Source organism: Elephantulus edwardii, unplaced genomic scaffold (assembly GCF_000299155.1).
Source record: "Elephantulus edwardii isolate Elephantulus edwardi_28Jun2011 unplaced genomic scaffold, EleEdw1.0 scaffold00151, whole genome shotgun sequence".
NCBI classification, from domain to species: Eukaryota; Metazoa; Chordata; class Mammalia; order Macroscelidea; family Macroscelididae; genus Elephantulus; species Elephantulus edwardii.
This window is the reverse complement of record NW_006399901.1, coordinates 6,715,408-6,734,033: the sequence shown is the minus strand read 5'-3', so window position 1 is coordinate 6,734,033 and position 18,626 is coordinate 6,715,408. Positions and strand designations below refer to the sequence as shown.

Below are 18,626 nucleotides of genomic sequence, written 5' to 3'. Positions count from 1 at the left end.
CATTTTGAATAATATTGCATGAGTTCCTTGTTTTTTAATGCAGCATAGTATTCCATTGTGCGAATATACCACAGCTTCTCTAGCCATTCGTTTGTTGATTATTCCTATGAAAATTTTAAATATAAAATGTTGGCTTACTAACTAAATCTGTAGATTAGATTTGACTGTTTTAGATGAAATTAACGTGATCATATTTGTTTTTTGTCCAAATTAACTCTTTTATCTGGGAAGCATTACTTATCTGCTCTGGAGAGGACAAAATGGGTGAAGTGGCAAAATACCACATTCCCAGAATTTACTGGAAGGATTGATTCAGGAAGGCATGAAAGAGTTAGTTGAGACAAGATAGTATATGATTCATTGCCAAATGGGTAATTGGTTTCAAAAGATATTTATAAGGTTAACCCTTGCTTCAAAGCATTAAGAAAGTTTTTTAGATGGTCTTGAATTAAGGCATTTGATTGAAGACATAAGTCAAGACTTGGTGATGTGATTTATTTTGTAAAACACAGTGTATGTGGGAGCTCTGGTGGCCTAGTGGCAAGAAACTGCACTGCAGTCCCAGAGGTATGTAGTTTGAATCCACCAGATGCTCTGCTGGAAAAGGAGGGACAGTCTCCTCCTGTTCCATTCAGATCCAGTTTAATAGTACACACACAAAAAATAATCAAGTATTTGCAATGAAGAAATAATTTTAAATACAAAGTTTAAAAAAAGTATGAGTATTATCATATGAAACAATGTCAGTGAAGGAAAAGTGTGTGTGTGTGTGTGTGTGTGTGTGTGTGTAAATCTGCATAATAATAAAAAAGACTTGGCAGTGGTGAGGACAGGATATATTCAGCACGATGGGAGACCTAGCCGGAGAGAGCAGAATGTATTGGGGAATAATAAGATCATAGGTTTTAGGGTTTTAGGTATGGGTGAATACATGATATCATTAGATATACATCTGTTGAGTACCTGGTATACCATAAGGAAATAAAAGGAAACCTCAGCCAACTAAATATATTATGTACCATCAACAGTAGGATACTTCCCGATTTCACAGATGAGGGACAGAGACAAACTTCCAAGAACTGTGATGGTTAGAGACTATTATGTTGTGCATTAAGTGCTGGGGAGAGAAACTGGCTGAAGCCAAGTTGGGTCTTTTAAAGGTAAAAAGAACCCTCTGTAAATGATACTTGTTATCACTGACTTTGAACTTCGTCTTGAGTACCTCACGGTAATTATTTATATGCTTTTTTACCAAAGAAATATCAAGCAACTTAAGTGGACTTTTTGGGTTTTTGGTTTTTGGGTTTTTGTTTGTTTGTTTGTTTGTTTTTTTAAATGAAGACATAAACTATGTAGCTGCAGGTATTTGAAGTTTTATGTGAGGTCGGTTCATCTCTCCTTGATTGAAAGCCCTGGGAGTGATCACCAGACTTGAATCCAGAGTCAGCTGAGCAGATCAAAATCATTGGGAACAAGGCCCTTCAGAATACTAGTCCCATCCCATCCTTACAAAGTCAGAATTTTAAAGGCTGGAACCTGGACATAAATGTGTCTTTAAGGCACCCTAGTTAGGACTGCAGCCTTCAATAGGAATTGAAACTCAATATCAAGAAAAAAAAGATTCTCACCACTGGGCTAATTGACAGCATCAGTATGGACTTTGAAGAGATTGAGATAGTTAACAATTTTAGTTTACTTGGCTCCACGGTCAACACTCTTGGTACTAGCAGCCAGGAAGTCAAGAGACGAATTGCATTGGGGAAGTCAGCTGTCAGGGACCTCTCAAGAGTACTGAAGAGCAACATCCTCAGGCTGGAGACTAAGGTGTGCCTGATCTAGGCTATAGTCTTCACAATTATGTGCTATGCATTGGAGAATTGGACAGTGACTAGGGATGATAGCAAGAGAATTGATGCCTTTGAGCTGTGGTGCTGGAGAAGAGTGTTGAATATACCATCTACTTCTAAGAGAATAAACAGGTTTGTCCTAGAGAGAGTGAAGCCGGAATGCTCTTCGGAATAAAGGATTCTGAACATTCTTCTGAACATACAAGGAGTCTGACATACTTCGGGCATGTTGGAAGGAGGGACTGGTCCTTGGAGAGGGACATCATGTTTGGGAGAGTGGAGGGATGGCACAGGAGAGGAGGACCCTCGAAGAGATGTATCGATTCTGTGATTGGGGTGATGGAGTAAGTATGTCCGAGATGGTGAGGTTGGCACAGGATAGAGCAGGGTTTAGAGCTTTTGTACATAGGGTCATTATGAGTCACAAGTGACTTGATGGCACATAACAACAATAACAACCCTAATTGTTTATTAGTTGTCTGATCTCGCTTCATTGGACCTACTTATTCTTCTTTGTAGGTTAATGTGGTTTCTTACTGAATATTCTATAATTACAATTATATTTAACTCTAATTGTAATTATACTACAATTATTTTGTAAGTTAATAAAGAATTGTTGTTTTGTACCATCAACCTTCCAGCAGCTTTCAGAGGCTATAAATCACATTAGAGAAGATTGCCCATCTTTCTTCCACAGTGAAGTTTGTGAATTTGAACCATGTGCCTTTGGGTTGGCAGCACAACTTCTTACAACTGTCCACCAGTAAAGAATTAGAATAATTCAGACTGTGAGACACTTTATTAAGATGGGGCTCAAAGTAGACTTTGATAATGTATTCACACAAGAAGGTTGATCACCTACAAAGCCACATATGATAAATGGCTCAGGTGTCTTCAGAGATGTCTTTGTTCTTTTACCTTCTAAAGGCATTGAGTGGTAAGCAATATAAGTGATACTTATTTTCTCTTGTTAGGCAAGGAGGGCACCATGAACTGGCAGAGCGCCTTGTGGAAATACAATATGAGCTGACGGACAGATTAGCCTTCTATCTCTGTGGCAGGAAACCAGGTGAGTGGAAGAATAGCAGCCTCTTCCCCACTCCAGGCTCTTAGGTCTCTGGAATTAAAACCTTGACACTAGTTTTTATGACCTACTTTGCTTTCACATACCCTCAAGAAAATTACACCTGAGAGTCTTTTATTTGAAATTATAAGGAAACTGCAGAATTGTAATTTCTATATTAAAAAAAAAATCTAAAATTGGCCAGATCTCCCTGAATTTTTCATTTTTGTAATATAATTCAACTCTGGAAAAGTGTTTCAAGAATCGAACAAAAAGAATCAAAAACCATAGTTGGACCAGAATTGAATATGCACCTTCTTAATTGAGCATAATAGGACTGCTGTTGTTATTAGGTGTTGTCAAGTGTGTCCAGCTCTCAGGTCAGAATGAAAGCCTGTCTAGTCATGCACTGTCCTCGCAATCTCTTCTGTGTTAAAGCCATTGTTAAAGTCATTGTCAGTAGTTGGAGTGCTTCCAACCTGAGGGCTTCCAGCACTGTCTGCTGCTGTTCAAGTGAATGGCCGGGACTGCTTCCTGGTTTGTACATGGTGCTGTTGAATCGGCTCCAACTGGCACAGGAAGAGATAGTCGCCTCTTCTCCAGTGGAGCATCTGGTGGATTTGAACCATGCACCTTCGGGATTGCAGCGCAGCGTCTTACTTACCCTTAGGCCACCAGAGCTCCCTCCTAGTTTGCTTTAGTCTGGAAACACCACTGAAGCCTGGGTGACTGTGCTGGGAGTTAAATTACTTATGACATAGCTTCCAACATCACCAACCTACCAGCAACCACAGTATTACAAATAAGTGATGAATTATAGGGCTTGGAGTTGAAAAGTAAAACATAACCTTTGTGATCATTTGAATGATTTTGCCTTCTATTGTTGTGTGTCTTAGAGTCAGAACTAACTTATAGTTGACACTTCAGCTGGTTTTCAAAGGCAGTAACTTGTATAGGAGGAGAGTGCCCGTCTTCTCCTAAGGAGCAGCTGGTTGATTTGAACTGCTTGCTTTTACAATTGCAGCACCACTTCTTATGACTAGGCTACCAAAGCTCCATTAAGTGAATAGACTTTGGGCATATTGTTAGGAGGGGCCGGTCATTAGGGGAAAAAAACATCATGTTTGGAAAGGTGGAAGTCATCAAAAGAGAGACAATCCCTTAAGGAGGAGGATTGACACAGTGACTGTTACAGTGGGCTCAAGTATATCACAGATGATGACACAGAACAGGGCACGGTTCAGCCCCATTATTCACAAGATTGCTATAAGTTGTAGTCAACTTGACAGCATCTTACAATAAAAGCAATGCGAGGCGAGCTCTGGTGGTCTAGTGGCAAGAAGCTGCACTGCAGTCCCAGAGGTGAGCGGTTCCAATCCACCAGATGCTCTGCTGAAGAAGGAGTAACAATTGCCTCCTGTACCAGTCAGATCCGATTTGACGGTACACACACAAATAATAATAATAATAGTAATAATAAAAACCCAATGAAAGCAATGTGAAACGGAATATTTGAAAATCAGTCAGTTCTATCATATTGTGTATGAGTTCCTTAGTACTACTATAACAGACGTACCATAAACAATTAGCATTCATAAACTGAATTTATTTCCCCACAGGTTAAACTAGAAATCAGAACTCTGACAGATGGCCCTAGAAACAGGCTGACTTGTCTGGTTGGCCCTGGAAAGAAATCTTTGTTCCGTGGTGACCTTCATTCATGTGGCTTGGCCTACATCCTGTCCTGTCTTTGGCTTGCTTAATCTGCTTTCATATCTTGAAAGGGAATAAGTCAAGAAATAAGTCATTAAAACTACCTTATTACAACTTATGTTAATATTACTTTATTAACATAACGAAAAACCTGTTTCCAAATGAGATTATATTTATAGGGTTCCAATTTACAGCACATATTTTATGGGGACAAAATTCAATCTATAGAGTAAAAGAAAATTCTATGATCATATGGATGATTTGATAGAGAAAAAATTATTTCATGAACTTCTGCATGTACTCATGATAAAAATTCTTAGCAAGTAACAATGGAAGACATTTCCTTCATCTGATAAAGAATATGCATAAAAACCCCATAGCTAATGTACTTGGTGATAGAATACTGAATGCTTTTGCTTAAGATCAGGCACAGGGCTCAACCGCATGTACACTTTCACCGTTCCTAATTCAGCATTGCAGTGGAAGTTTTTAACCATGGCCGTTAAAATAAAAATAAATAAAAGATCTACATATTAAAAAGAAAGAAATGAGATTATCTCTGTTTATAAGTTTGATTTCTATATTTTTCTGTCTAGTCACCTGTGACCCATAGCAACCCTATGTCCAGCAGCTCCGAATCCTGCCCTGCCCTGAGCCAGTCTCACTGATTCTGACACACCTACCTCCATTGCCCCATTTACTGTATCAATCCGTCTCATCCAGGGTCTTCCTCTCCTGCGCTGCCCCTCCACCCTTCTGAGAGCTTGATGTCCTTCTCCAAGGACTAGTCCTTCCTTGGCCATGTGCCCAAAGTATGTGAGACGGAGTTTCAAAACCCTTACCTCTGAGGAGAAACTTGATTTCACCTCTCCAAGAGGGTTTTCTTGGCAGTCAGTGGTATGTTCAAGACTTTTCACCAGCACCACAACTCAGAGGCATCAGTTCTTCTTCTGTTGTCCTTACTCATTAGCCAAAACTCAAATTCAGTGACGTCAATTTGATTCAGACTTATAACTGGCCCTCCGAGGGTCTCTGTGGCTATAATTCCCAGGAGAAGACTTCCCCTCTTTGTCCCAGGAAGTGCCTGATGAATTTGAACTGCCCAAGAAGCACAGCCTTTGGTTTAACAGCACCATTCTGCATGAACCACACTCCCTCCAGAGGTCCTAGAACCAGTAAAGTTAGTTTAGGAAGACAATGGAATACAAAGCCAGTGACCAAAATTAGTATTTCTATAGACTAGCAATGAACGGCCTAGTGGCAAGAAGCTGAACTACAATCCCGAAGGCACAGGTTTCGAGGCCTGCTCTGTGGGAGAAGGATGGACAATCTCCTCCCATGTGATTAACTGCCTCCAAAAACCTGCTGGAGAATCAACTATGGGTCGGTTCTGACTCTACAGTACACAACAACAGCAGTGACTAAATGGAAACTGAAGTTGGAAAAATAGCATTACTTACAATAGCTCCAATTTAAATATTTAGGTATAAAGCTCACAAAACATGTAGGATTCAGATGCTGAAAACTACAAAATGCTGATGAAAGAAACCAAAGAAAAATAAGTGGAGAAACAGAGTATAGGGAAGTTAGGTTTTCTGTGAATTGAAATATAGATTTAATGAAATTGTGGACTCTTCATATATAGAGAGACTTTGTATATAGATTGATTCAGAAATCTACATGGAAAGGCAAAGGAACCAGAGAAATCAAGACAGTTATACAGAAGAATGATGTGAGAGGGTGGAGGGAGAGATGGGTAAACGAAAGGGGAAAGATCTGGTGTGAAAAACAATGTATATGAACTTTAAGAACTTGTATGTAAACTAGTATAAAATAAAAAAAAAGGGGGAAGAATGTGAGAGAAGTAATACGCCCACTTTTAAGATTTGCTATAAAAGTTTATGATTCTCAGAATAGTGCTCTATTATAGTGAAGGGAGAAACACAGAAACCAAAGCAACAGAATAGAGAATCCAGGAAAAGACCTGCATGGATATATTATATGTTCAATTGATTTTTGACAGAGATTCAAAGATGATACCGTAGATGGAGGATGTTGTTAGGTGCCATCCAGTCAGATAAAACTCTTAGCGACCCTCAGAACAGCAGGTCTGAACCTTGCTCAATTCTGTGCCTCCACAGTCTCTGCCATGCCCAAGATCATCGATCCATACACTGTCACCCCACCTCGTTTTGGGTCATTCTCTCTTTTCTGACTTTGCCAGCATACAGTCTTTTGCTGAGGACTAGCCCCTCCTTACACAATGCCTAAAGCCTGGAAAATGAGGTTTCACCATCATTGCTTCTAAGAAGTAACATGGTTACTCATCCTCCAAGACAGCCTTGATGTTCTTTTGCTAGTCCTTAGGACTTTCAGTACTCTTCACCAATACCTAATTAACAGACATCAATTCTTTCATCATCTTTGTCCAACTGTCAGAAGTATACACAGCAGGTGTAGACACCCTGGCTTGGTTCAGGGGCACTTTAAACAGATATCCTTACTCTTTAGCCTTTTGGAGACATATTGACAACAGATTTTCCCAGTACAACAAGTCTTTTGATTTCTTGACAGTCTTTTCAGTATATGACGTTGGGCCTACTAGACATTTTATGTGTGGAGAGACACGTTGTTGTTTGTTAGGTGCCGGTGACTTGCGTATGACTCACAGTGACCTTCTGAACAACCAATCTGAACACTGCCCTATCCTGTGCCATCCCCACAATCTCTGACACACTCGAGCACATTGTCACAGTCACTGTGTCAACCCACCTGCTCTCTTTTGCTCCCCTCCATCTTCCCAAGCATGGTGTCCCTCTCCACGGAAGACAAAGGAGAAAGAAAATACTAATGTAGATGTCAGAAGAGACCCTGAAAATTGCACTAGAGCTTTGAGAAGCCAAACAAAGGGAAGAGATACTGAAATAAAGAGCTAACAAGATTTTAAAAGGCAGCTTGGGAAGACAAGGCAATCAACTATAATGGAATGTGCCGAGACCTAGAATTGGAGAATAAAGAGGGAAGAACTCACTCAGCGTTCCTCAAACTGAAGGAAGTGGGAAAAAAAATTTAATCAAGTTGCAATACATAGGGATGCTATGGACAAAATATTGAATGATCCAAGAAACACCAATAGAAGATGCAGAGAATATACAGAGTCACTATAGCAAAAAGAGTTGAATGACAGGAAATACCATAAAGAGACAGTGGTAATGAAAAAAATTTAAGCTGCTCTGAAGGCATTAGCAAAAAATAAGGCCCCAGGACCCAGTGGGATACCACTTTGAAATGTTTTAAATGACAGATGCAGCCTTGGATGTGCTCACCAGTCTATGCCCAGAAATTTGGAGGAAAGCTGCCTGACCTACTGACTAAAAGAGATCCATGTTTGTTCTCATTCCCAAGAAAGGTGATCCAACAGAATGTGGAAATTATTGAACAAGATCATTAATATCACATGCAAGCAAATTTGTGCTGGGACTCATTAAAAAAAAAAACCCAGCAAACAGCTAGAACAGTACATAGAGAACTTCATACGTTCAAACTGGATGTAGAAGAAGATATCATTGCTGATGTCAGATGGATCCTGGCTGAAAGCAAAGAATGCCAAAACAATGTCTGTTTGTACTTTATTGACTATGCAAAGGCATTTGACACTGTGGATCATAACAAATTATGACTAACATTGAGAAGAATGGAAATTCCAGAACAAGGGAACACTGCATGATTTAAAATTAGGAAAGGTGTGGCTCAGGGTCGTATCTTTCATCAAACACTGCAGCCTTCAATATGGATTACAACATCAAGAAAACACAAATCCTAGCCACTGGACTGATAGGCAACATCATGATAGATGGAGAACAGATTAAAAATATCAGCGACTTCATCTTACTTGGATCCACAATCAGTACATGTGCTTTTAGTAGTCAGGAGATCAGGAGATGTATTGCATGGGAAAGTTCGAAGTCAGGGACCTCTCCAAATTATTGAGGAGCAGTGATGTTAGTTTGAGAACTAAGATGCCCCTGATTTAGGCCATGGTCTTTTCAGTCACTTGCTATGCATCTGAGAGCTTAACTGTGACTAAGGATGACAGAAAAAGAGTTGATTCCTTTGAATTGTGGTGTTGGAAAAGAGTGCTGAATATCCCATGGCCTGCCAAAGGAACAAACAGATATGTCTTGGAGAAGATGCAGCCAGAACTTCTCCTTGAAGGCAAAAGTGGTGGGCAAAGCTTTATCTCACATACTTGGACATGTTGCTAGGAGAAGTTGTTCCTTGGAGAGTGATATTGTGCTTGGGAAGGTAGAGGAATGGCCCTCAACCAGGTGGATTAACATAATGACTGAAGCAATGGTTGTCAGGGTGTCGGAAATTGTGAGGATGGCACAGGGTAGGACAGGATTCAGATCTGTTGTTATTCATGGATAGGGTCACTGTGACTCCTACTCAACTCGGCTTTACCAACAACAGCAACATGCCCAAAGTGAGACCATACACATGTCAGCATCCATAACCCACAGACTTGATGTACTAGATGGTACCCGACTCCACTGCTGACCATTCATAAGAGAGACCACACGAGAAGATCCTGGATAGTTGTTATGCAACTTACAGCGATCCTATGTACAATACCTCTGAAACCTGCTCTGCCCTGTGCCAGCTTTACTCTCTGTGACACACCTACCCTCATTACCACAGTCACTGAGTCAATCCATCTCATCCAGGGTCTTCCTCTCCTGCATTGACCCTCCACCCTCCCAAGCATGATGACCCTCTCCAAGGACTGGTCCCTCTTTGCAACGTGCCCAAAATATGTCACATGAAGCCTCAGAATCTTTGCCTTCAAGGATTAGCCTGGTTTTACCCTCTGTAGGACGAACCTGTTATCCTGGATAGAGCAGGAGAAAATGTGGGACAAAACAAAAAGCCTAAATATGACTCAGCTTACTGGTGGAACTTTCAAGACTGTGGTTCTTAGTTACCCTTTGAAGAAAACTCACTGCTGTGGCTCAGCATTCACCCAAACAGTAGACAGGCTTATGAAGTGAACAGTAACTACAAGGAAATATTCCTTAGAACAGGCAATCCCAAGAGACCAGAAGGGCAGCATTTGCTCAGGGATAAAGCTTGGAGAGCAGGAAAGGGTGGGAGAGAATGATTAATGGAAACAAGCATCACAGGTTGGAAGTGGGTAGAAGCTGATTACACTATAAATATTGCAGTTTAATAAACCAGTGAGTGTATGTGTAGTTGAGTGGAAACCGAGTTGCTCCATAAACTTTCACACTCAAATGATGAGAAAAGAAAAATCCAGTTGAGGTGAGTATAGGGTTTTTGCTTAACCATGACTGGACCTTTGTTCCTGAAAAAAGTAAGGATGGATGAGATCCTTGAAGCATCAGCTCTTTGGGACTTTGGAGCCAATTTGATTACCTAGCAGCTTCTCCCAGACTCAAATTCATAGTTCTGAAAAACGATTCATTAGGGAGCTCTAGTGACCTAGTGGCAAGAAGCTGCACCCAGAGGCGTGTGGTTCAAATCCACCAGATGCTCTGCTGGAGAAGGAGGGGCAATCTCCTCCTGTACAAGTCAGATCCAATTTGACGGTACACACACACAAAAAATAGTAAAATAAAATAAATTTTAAAAAAGAAGAAAATGATTCCTTGTGAACATAAGTTAAAATAATGGTGCTGTTGTCTTTATAGATATTACTGATATTTATATCAGTGAACCTGTGACTTGATTTCTTTTTTAGATCACAGAAATGGACAGCACTTTATAATACCTCAAATGGCAGACAGGTAAGGTTAATTGAAATACCAATTAATATCTTCCTGTCACTGACATTTCCTTAGTTGTATCGCATTTACGTGTATTGTATTTTAACAAAGCCACATTTTTTTTTTCTTTTATGGCTGTACAATTTGGGAATAAGACGACTGTAAGTAAACCATCATATAAAATTTAAGTTTGAAAGAGCTTAAGTTACAAATTAGCTGATAAGTAAACAGAATTCAGTAATATTGTTACTGTTTGATCCCGTTGTGACAGTATATTTATAGATTATGTTCATAGAGTACTTCTTATCCTTTGCCTATGATTGAGTGTGGCACACTTTTAAAAGGGACAGATAGGAGATATTTTGGGCTTTGCAGGCCATTCAGCTTCTGTAGCTACCAGTCTACCACTAAAGAATTCATGGACGTATGTAAATGAATAGCCATGTCCCTATTCCAGTAAAATTTTATTCCCATCACTGAGACTTGAATTTCATATGAATTTTTATGTATACTGAATTAAATAATTCTTTCCCATCCACCTACAAATACACAGTTCATCTTTAACTCATGCTGTGTACTAAAAGTGAGTCATCATGTTTCAGCCTCTGGTTAATAGAGGTTATGAACTTAGTGCTGCAGGGATGACCCTTTAGTTCTTCTATAAGCCGGTTGGTTACCTGTGCACAAATAGTCTAGAAAGAGTTTATGAGACAGTCAGCTGCAGCTTCAGTTGTAATCTTGCTTTTGTGATTTGACTTTTTCATAGCCCCCTTTGTCATTCAGGTTTTTTTTCTTACAACATACTTTCAGGTATATATTATTCATATTTAATGTAATATTAAATATGTTAGGCAGTTTTCAGTGCAATATTTTATTACTGGTGACAACTATTTGGGTTGCTACTATGAGGCTACAGAAAAATGTATTAAAATGCTAAAGTGTCCTGGTGGCCTAGTGGCAAGAAGCTGCACTGCAATCCCAGAGGTATGTGGTTTGAATCCACCAGATACTCTGCTGGAGAAGCAGGGGCAATCTCCTTCTGTACCAGTCAGATCTGATTTGATGGTACACACACACACACACACACACACACACACACAAAATAATTAAATAAAACAAACAAATAAAATACTAAAGTGTCATGATTTTTTTTATAGATTTAAGACAATTTCACTTCTCACTTAAGAGCCTGAAAATTAGCCTAGCCATAGTTTTTGTCTTTTAGTTGGTAGGTGATTGTTTCCCTTAAATGAATCTGTATAATTTATGGTATTTCCGGGAGGAGTTCATCTCTCCAAGTTCTCCCTCTAGTCTCCTCCCTGACCTTTCCCAGGTCATAGACTTCTCAACTCTGATCCTGCCTGTGACCTATGTTTATCATCTTGATTTGGAGGATATTATAATCTTCTGGGTAACTCCAAAGAAATGGTTTTATTTATTTATTTATAAGTGCTGTACATTTTATTAGCAGCCTGGATTTGTCTGCGTTGGCAAAAGCTGCTAAGAAGAAACTTCAGTCTGTGAGTATCTCTCTCTTTACAAGTGAAGTCTGGTGTGGGAATCACCATGTTCTTCTAATCCCCATCCCCAGTCTAAGTTCTTGTATCAGACGATGTTGTCTCATAATTAGAGTTGTTGTCGTTGACAGAAGCACACTGCTTAGTTATGTTGGGATGAAGATGGGACATACTCTTGGGATTTTCAGTTCATTGGCTCTGCTTCAAAAAATTTCACTGTTGCCTTGTTAATGTGTGATTGAAGGTCATGCCATTGACATTAGAAGTTGCTTCTCCTTGAGAGGGCACCCTAGTTTCTCACAACATCAGTGAAATAATGTGAAACTGACTTCTTCAGGATTACTTCCAGTAGCTGCAGAGAATGCCAGAGAATGGTAACAGTTGACACAGCAATGATGAGAGGGTAGATTTACAATGTGGAACCCGCATGCGTTTCTGTTTTTGGGTTTTTTTTCTTTCCGGCTACTGTTTTAACTCTCTTGCATATCCCATCTCTTTCATCTGAGTTTTGAACATTTAAAATTTTTAAAAGCGGGTAGTCTTCCACCCCAGGCCTCATGCTCAGAATTTGCCCAGCTCAGCAAACTTCCATCTGCATTCCTCTTCCAGCCTGCTCTCCTCGCCTCGGTCAGGGCCCTAAGAAATCTGGGTTTCTCTTTGCTGTCCCCTCAAAAGAAGCCCTAGCAAGGCCCCTGCCCAGCCCCTTGAACCACCAGTACATTCCTAGCTGTTCTCATTGTTCTGTGGATCAGAACCAAGAATTCTTCTTTTTGTAACCTGTAAGGGCATCATTCAAATATCACCATTCAGATTTTTTGCCCTACCTCCCACTTGGTTCCCTCTCTGTGTCTGTCTGTCTGTGTTGGTTAACACTCCCAGAAACCATCAGCTGCCACCTGCAGGTTCTCATTTAATAATCTTTTGCTTATTACCATGTTCCTTTTCTAAGTTTGCATCTTTTTATCATTCAAGTAGCTGAAATCCAACCACTTTGACAATGTGGTGATTGCCCCAAAACTCTCAAATTGCAGCTTCCCTGATAAATGACTTTCCCTTCTTATCTTTTTAAAACTTCATATAATAATTGAGTTTTAAATATTATTTATTAATTTTTCCTTCTCTAGTATTTAACTGATATGAAATAAATATGTTTACACAATTTATTTGGTGTCTCTGTGTTCTGTATCTGGCTTTGTGTGTCTGTGCTTCAGTGCCTTTCTTCAATTAAGGAGTGGTAGAGTGTGTAGAAGGTGCTGTAGTGGTGCTGTGATCGAAGCACTTGGCTGCTGACTGAAAAGTGGATAGTTCGAACCCACCAGCTGCTTCACAAGAGAAGAATGAGGATCCTTCTTCCACAAAGATTACGCATGGCCTTGCAAACTCTAAGGGGCAATCCTATTCTGTCTTGTAGGGCCACACTGAGTCAGAATCGACTCTGTGACGATGGGATGGATTATTTATTTGAGTTATCCTAAGCTATTTAAGCTTTGACATCATCACTGAATATTGAGGGGATTCTTTTTACCTACTTAAGTAATACGTAAGCAAGTTCTTATTTGACTGTTCACATATTCCCTTTGGCTATTCTGCATTGCTTACAAAAACTCCCTTTGACTATTCTACATTGCCTAGGCTGGAAGTTCCAGGAAATCCAGGCATTATAATATCTCTATAAGATCACTAACCTTGGTTGTTACTGTTGTAAGGTACCATTGAGTCAAGTACCTGTAGCAGGAATTATCTGGAAAAAAGTTTAATATGTTTGTTGTTGTTTGTTTACCATTGAGTTGGAACTGACCCTCTGGTGGGTTTTCAGACGCAGGGAGGAGACTGCCCATCTTTCTTCCACTGAGCAGCTGGTAGCCTCAAACCACGTGCCTTCAAGATTGTAGTGCAGCTTCTTGCCACTAGGCCACCAGAGCTCCCTAAGTTTAATATGTTGTTGTTGCTGTTAAGTGCTGTCGAATCATAAACAACTCATAACAACCCTATGAACAAAAGACCTGAACACTTGTAAAACTTTCATTCTTTCTCCAAGTTCGTTAGGGTTTCCAGAGGCAAGCTATTTCAGAAGTGGATGCCACTCCTGCTTCCAAGCTTGTTTTAATCGGGAAGCTCCACCAAACACTCTCCACCATGGGTAACCGTTATTGCATTTGACATATCAGTGTCACAATGTTCAGCATCACAGCAGCCACATGTTACCTTTGCACAGCAAATAATAATAGGCATAGATCAACTAATTAATTGTATAGAATACAAAAGATGAATGATGGTTGTTGTGTTGTTATTATGTGCTGTCGAGTCACTTGCAATTCATAGTGACCCTATGTTCAAGTGTCCTAAACCCTGCTCTACCCTGTGCCAACCTCATTGTCTCCAACACACCTACTCCCAATACTCCAGTCACTGAATTGATCCATCTCATCGAGGGTCCTCCTCTCCTACACTGTCCCTCCACTCTCCCAGACATGATTATCCCTCTTCAAGGACTATGAAACACAATATAAATATAAGTTTAGTACAGTTCTTTAAAATGTGGACTCTGGATCAGATTGGCTATATCCAGACAAATAATAACAATGGCAGCCAATCCGTACTGAGCAAGGGTTACACATCATTTCAGCTCAATAAGGGATGTAGTTGTTAAGTGCTGTCAAGTTGACCATGACTCATAGCGACCTGTGAACAATCTATCTGAACGTCCTGTGCTTTCCTCTTCATTTCTGACATATGTGAGCCCACTATTACAGTCACTGTCAAGTGACAGAGTAAAGGTTATCTGCCATTTATTGTTATTATTATTATTATTATTATTATTTATTACTTGTTGACCTCACCTCCTGATCCCCTTCACTGTTACTAGCTCAGTTGATCCTCCTCCTCTTCTCCCACCTCCTGCATCCTTCCCTACTTCCTTCCTTCATGATGTAAAATGGAGAGGAAAATAACAATGCGTTCATTGCATCAGTGATGTTTGAAGAGATTTAAACTTGAATCTCAAATCCTTCACTTATTAGCAAGGTACTAAATTCACTGCTTCCATAAATGGGGTAATAGTGGGTCCTCTCTTCATAGAGGTGTTGCATCTGGGATGGAAGCAATGAAGATTAGTTATTTGCAGATTGTTAGTATTTGTAACTCCACTTTCTAGCCCTATCAGCAGTTCCAGTGGAGACAGATGCGAAATCTCTTCCTATGCAATTTTTTGTTGTTGTTGTGTTCTTTTGAGTTAGAGTTGACTCACAGCTAAACCTCCAGTGGATTTGGAGAAGCAGTAGATGGCACGAGAGGAGAATGACTATATTTCTTCCACAGAGCAGTAGGTGAATTAGAACCAGATGGTGAATTAGAATCATGTGCCTTTGGGTTGCAGTGTAATTTCTTAGTACTAAGCCACCAGAGCAGTTTATCAGAAGCACCATGAAGGGTCTGCAGTGAGCGGATTCCAACTCAACAGCATTGAGTTAATGAATGTTTATAGCCCCCTCAAGGGGAAAACCTGTATCTACATAAAGCCAGGTCAGGATCTCAATTCCTCTTTTAAAAAAAAAATTGTAATGAAAGTTTATACAGACTTTTAATTTCCATTCATTCATTCATTCATTCATTCATTGTTGCACATTTTCCTCCCTGTCCACTTCTCCCTTGAGTTCGCTTTTCTCTTTGAAAAGAAAAAAAAATTCTTTCATTGTTATACAGTCGCCCATGCCCTGCCCCCCCCCTCCACTTTACTATGCAGCTCTTATTCTGGACACTTGTCATGAAAATAATACCTAATCATATATTCCTTTTAAACCATTCTCTTCCTCATCTGTTTCAATGCAATGTACATTATTTATCCCCTCTTTTCTTAGTTTTCCCCAGCCCCAATGTCATTCCTGTTTTATAACCATGGCGCTATGCAGTATTTGTCCTTTTGTGACTGAGATACTTCACTCAGCGTAATGTCCTCCGGCGTCACGCATTTTGTATAATATTTCATGAGTTCCTTGCTTTTCAGTGCAGCGTAGTATTCCATTGTGTGAATATACCACAGCTTCTCAAGCCTTTCATTTGTTGATGGACACTTGGGTTGTTTTCAACTCTTTGCTATTGTGAACAAAGCAGCAATAAGCATAGGTGTGCATATATCTGCTTGGATGGCAGTTCTGATTTCTTTAGGGCATATTCCCAGTAGTGGAATTGCTAGGTCAAATAGTATTTTTATTTGCAACTTTCTGAGAGAGCGCCATACAGCCTTCCATAGTAGTTACACCATTTTACACTCCCACAAACAGAGAATAAGGGTTCCAGTTTCTCTGCCACCTCACCAGCATTTGATGAAATTGAACGGGTACTGAATGTCATGTGAAGAGTAGAGAACTGGAACTCTCCTTGGAGATGTGTACACGTCTTGCACGTTCAATAGCAACAGCCATAGCTGTATCGGAAGGGGACAGTACTGCCATTGAACAGCTTCCCAAGAGGTATTGCTTTGAAAATGTCATCATCTGCTCTTTTAACAGTGGATATTTGCTAAGAAATACAGGCTTTGAGTAAGAAAGATATTGGAGGTAGAAAGCCTCCCTCATATTCTTCTGGTGTTAATCCTTGTCCCTTGTGTTCCTGAATCCTTGTCCCTTGTGTTCCTGATCTTTTTTTTTTTTCCTTTCAGCTAAGTAATCATTTGTTTGAAGAACTTGCCATGGATGTGTACGATGAGGTTGACAGGCGAGAGACCGATGCAGGTGACTTACCAAGTGGCTTTCTGGCTTAGTAAGCTCGGGCTGTCCATGGGCGTCTGGCAACATGCCACAGGCTTCAGTGTTTGCCTGGCCCAGTCTCTCCTGTCCAGATTAACTCACTTAGGCGTCCACCTCTGCCTCTGTGTGTGTGTGTTGGCTTCTGAATGCGCTCCCCCACTCCCTAGTAAAGCGTGAGCCACGGCTCTCGGCGGCAGCAGCATACCAGTTGTGTCTGAATTCTGTCTCTGGCTCTTTCCTCTGGCTAGTCTGGCTTGCCACTCAAAACCACAGCACCCTGGTAACCGAGACCACCGTCGTTCCCTTTCTTCCGGTCAATCCTGAATACTCATCTACACGAAACCAGGCAAGTAGCCTAGTTTGAAAAGTATTACGAGAATGGCTGATAATCATGCAATTTTCTTTTCCCAGGGCAGGGATCTTTTAAGTTTTAAGGTGGAAGAAAAGTTAACATCCTCCATAAGCATACACATGCATAGCTCATACGTATGAGAAGCAGTCAAGTGTAAATAGAGTCCTGAGGAGTAAGATAAGACACTTCACAGATGAAATCTAAGTGCTTACACATGTGAAGAAATGTTTCACCTCATTAGTAATCTAAGAAGGTAACTGGAAGACATTAATGAAACTTTGATCTGTTAAATGAATAAAACATACTATTAAAAGGTACTTAGGCTAGTGAAGATGTGGCAAGAGGGCCATACAGCTAAGAATTCAAATTGCTGTGTTAATCAGAAACTTGTGAATTAAGCACATTATTTCCCAGGAGAAGTCCTCATTTGGGAATATGTTCTAGTCAAATGGTAAAAAATTCAAAGTACATAGACATTTTCGTCTAATGTACTAGATAGATCATTAGAACACCCTTAATTACCATCAAGAGAATTGCAGCCTGGATTAGAAAGCCATTTGCATTTTTCTTGAATAATGACTGTATGTAATGATAGATAAATATTGTTTCTCCCAAATTAATTTTTCATTACTAGATCTGCTTGGTGTTAGATGATAATATTAAGGAGAACTAGTTGTTGTTCACAAATTGAAGTATGAATTGTGAGCACATTACTGTTACAAAGTTCTCCTGTGACTAGAAACTGTAAGCATGGAAGTGAGAATGTTTGACTCAGTCATGAGAAGCACCCGTTATAGTCCGCGCACGCTGCAAGGTTGTGACTGAAGTCTAATAAATAGGCCAGTTCTGCATGAATGCATACATATATATTTTCTACACTGGGAATGTTCCCACTTGTTTTCTCACCCGTAGGGCAGACAGAAATTAGCCCGGTTTAATGCCCATGAGTTCGCCACGCTGGTTATCGACATTCTCAGCGATGCCAAGAGGAGACAGCAGGGCAGTCCTCACTCTAGTTCGAAAGGTAACCATTTCATGGGTGTATATTTGCTTTCTTGGCCTTTCTAAACTTAACACAGTTGTTACAGTTATACATTAATCAGAGCATTAATACCCACTGCGAGTGACTTTGTTCTGACTCATGATCAGGTTTCTGAGGGTGTCTTTTTCCAAGAGGAAATGACCTATCTTTTCCCTATAGAGGCACTGGTGGATTCAAACTATCGACCTTTAGGTGAGCACCTGACATATTATACACAATAACTCCAGAGCTCCTTCTTTGATCTCTAGTGAAGGACAGATACATCCACTTTCTTGACTGTTACTCAAATTTATCTTCTAAATTCAAGAGCACTTTCTTAATCCTTTTGTATCACTTACCTTCCCTATGAAATCACACCCTGAAATTAACCAAAAGTCTGGCTTGGCTCGTCTTAAAAGGCGTAAGAAAATAATTGTATTGAGTGAAGTGGCGTTTCATATGCTGTTAACTACAGAACTGAGTTCTACATAGTTCAAATCTGTGATTGTTGTTGTTGTTGTTATATGTCGTCGAGTCGCTTGTGACTCATAGCAAGCCTATGTGCAACAGCCCTAAACCCTG

At 40.1% G+C, this 18,626-nt stretch overlaps 1 protein-coding gene across 6 annotated transcripts in view; it reads left to right on the top strand.

Annotated features, from left to right (window-relative positions):
- Positions 1 to 18,626, top strand: part of GIT2 (G protein-coupled receptor kinase interacting ArfGAP 2) — an 87,318-nt gene that overhangs the window by 29,924 nt on the left and 38,768 nt on the right. For 5 of the 6 annotated variants that reach the window (XM_006894844.1, XM_006894843.1, XM_006894845.1 and 2 more), the window contains exons 7-12: positions 2,822 to 2,916; positions 10,385 to 10,430; positions 11,878 to 11,929; positions 16,584 to 16,656; positions 16,920 to 17,017; positions 17,936 to 18,047. In XM_006894844.1, coding sequence (XP_006894906.1) covers positions 2,822 to 2,916; positions 10,385 to 10,430; positions 11,878 to 11,929; positions 16,584 to 16,656; positions 16,920 to 17,017; positions 17,936 to 18,047 — 476 coding nt within the window. Of the gene's footprint in view, positions 1 to 2,821; positions 2,917 to 10,384; positions 10,431 to 10,564; positions 10,571 to 11,877; positions 11,930 to 16,583; positions 16,657 to 16,919; positions 17,018 to 17,935; positions 18,048 to 18,626 lie in introns of all 6 variants that reach the window. The other variant, XM_006894848.1, reaches the window with a different exon arrangement.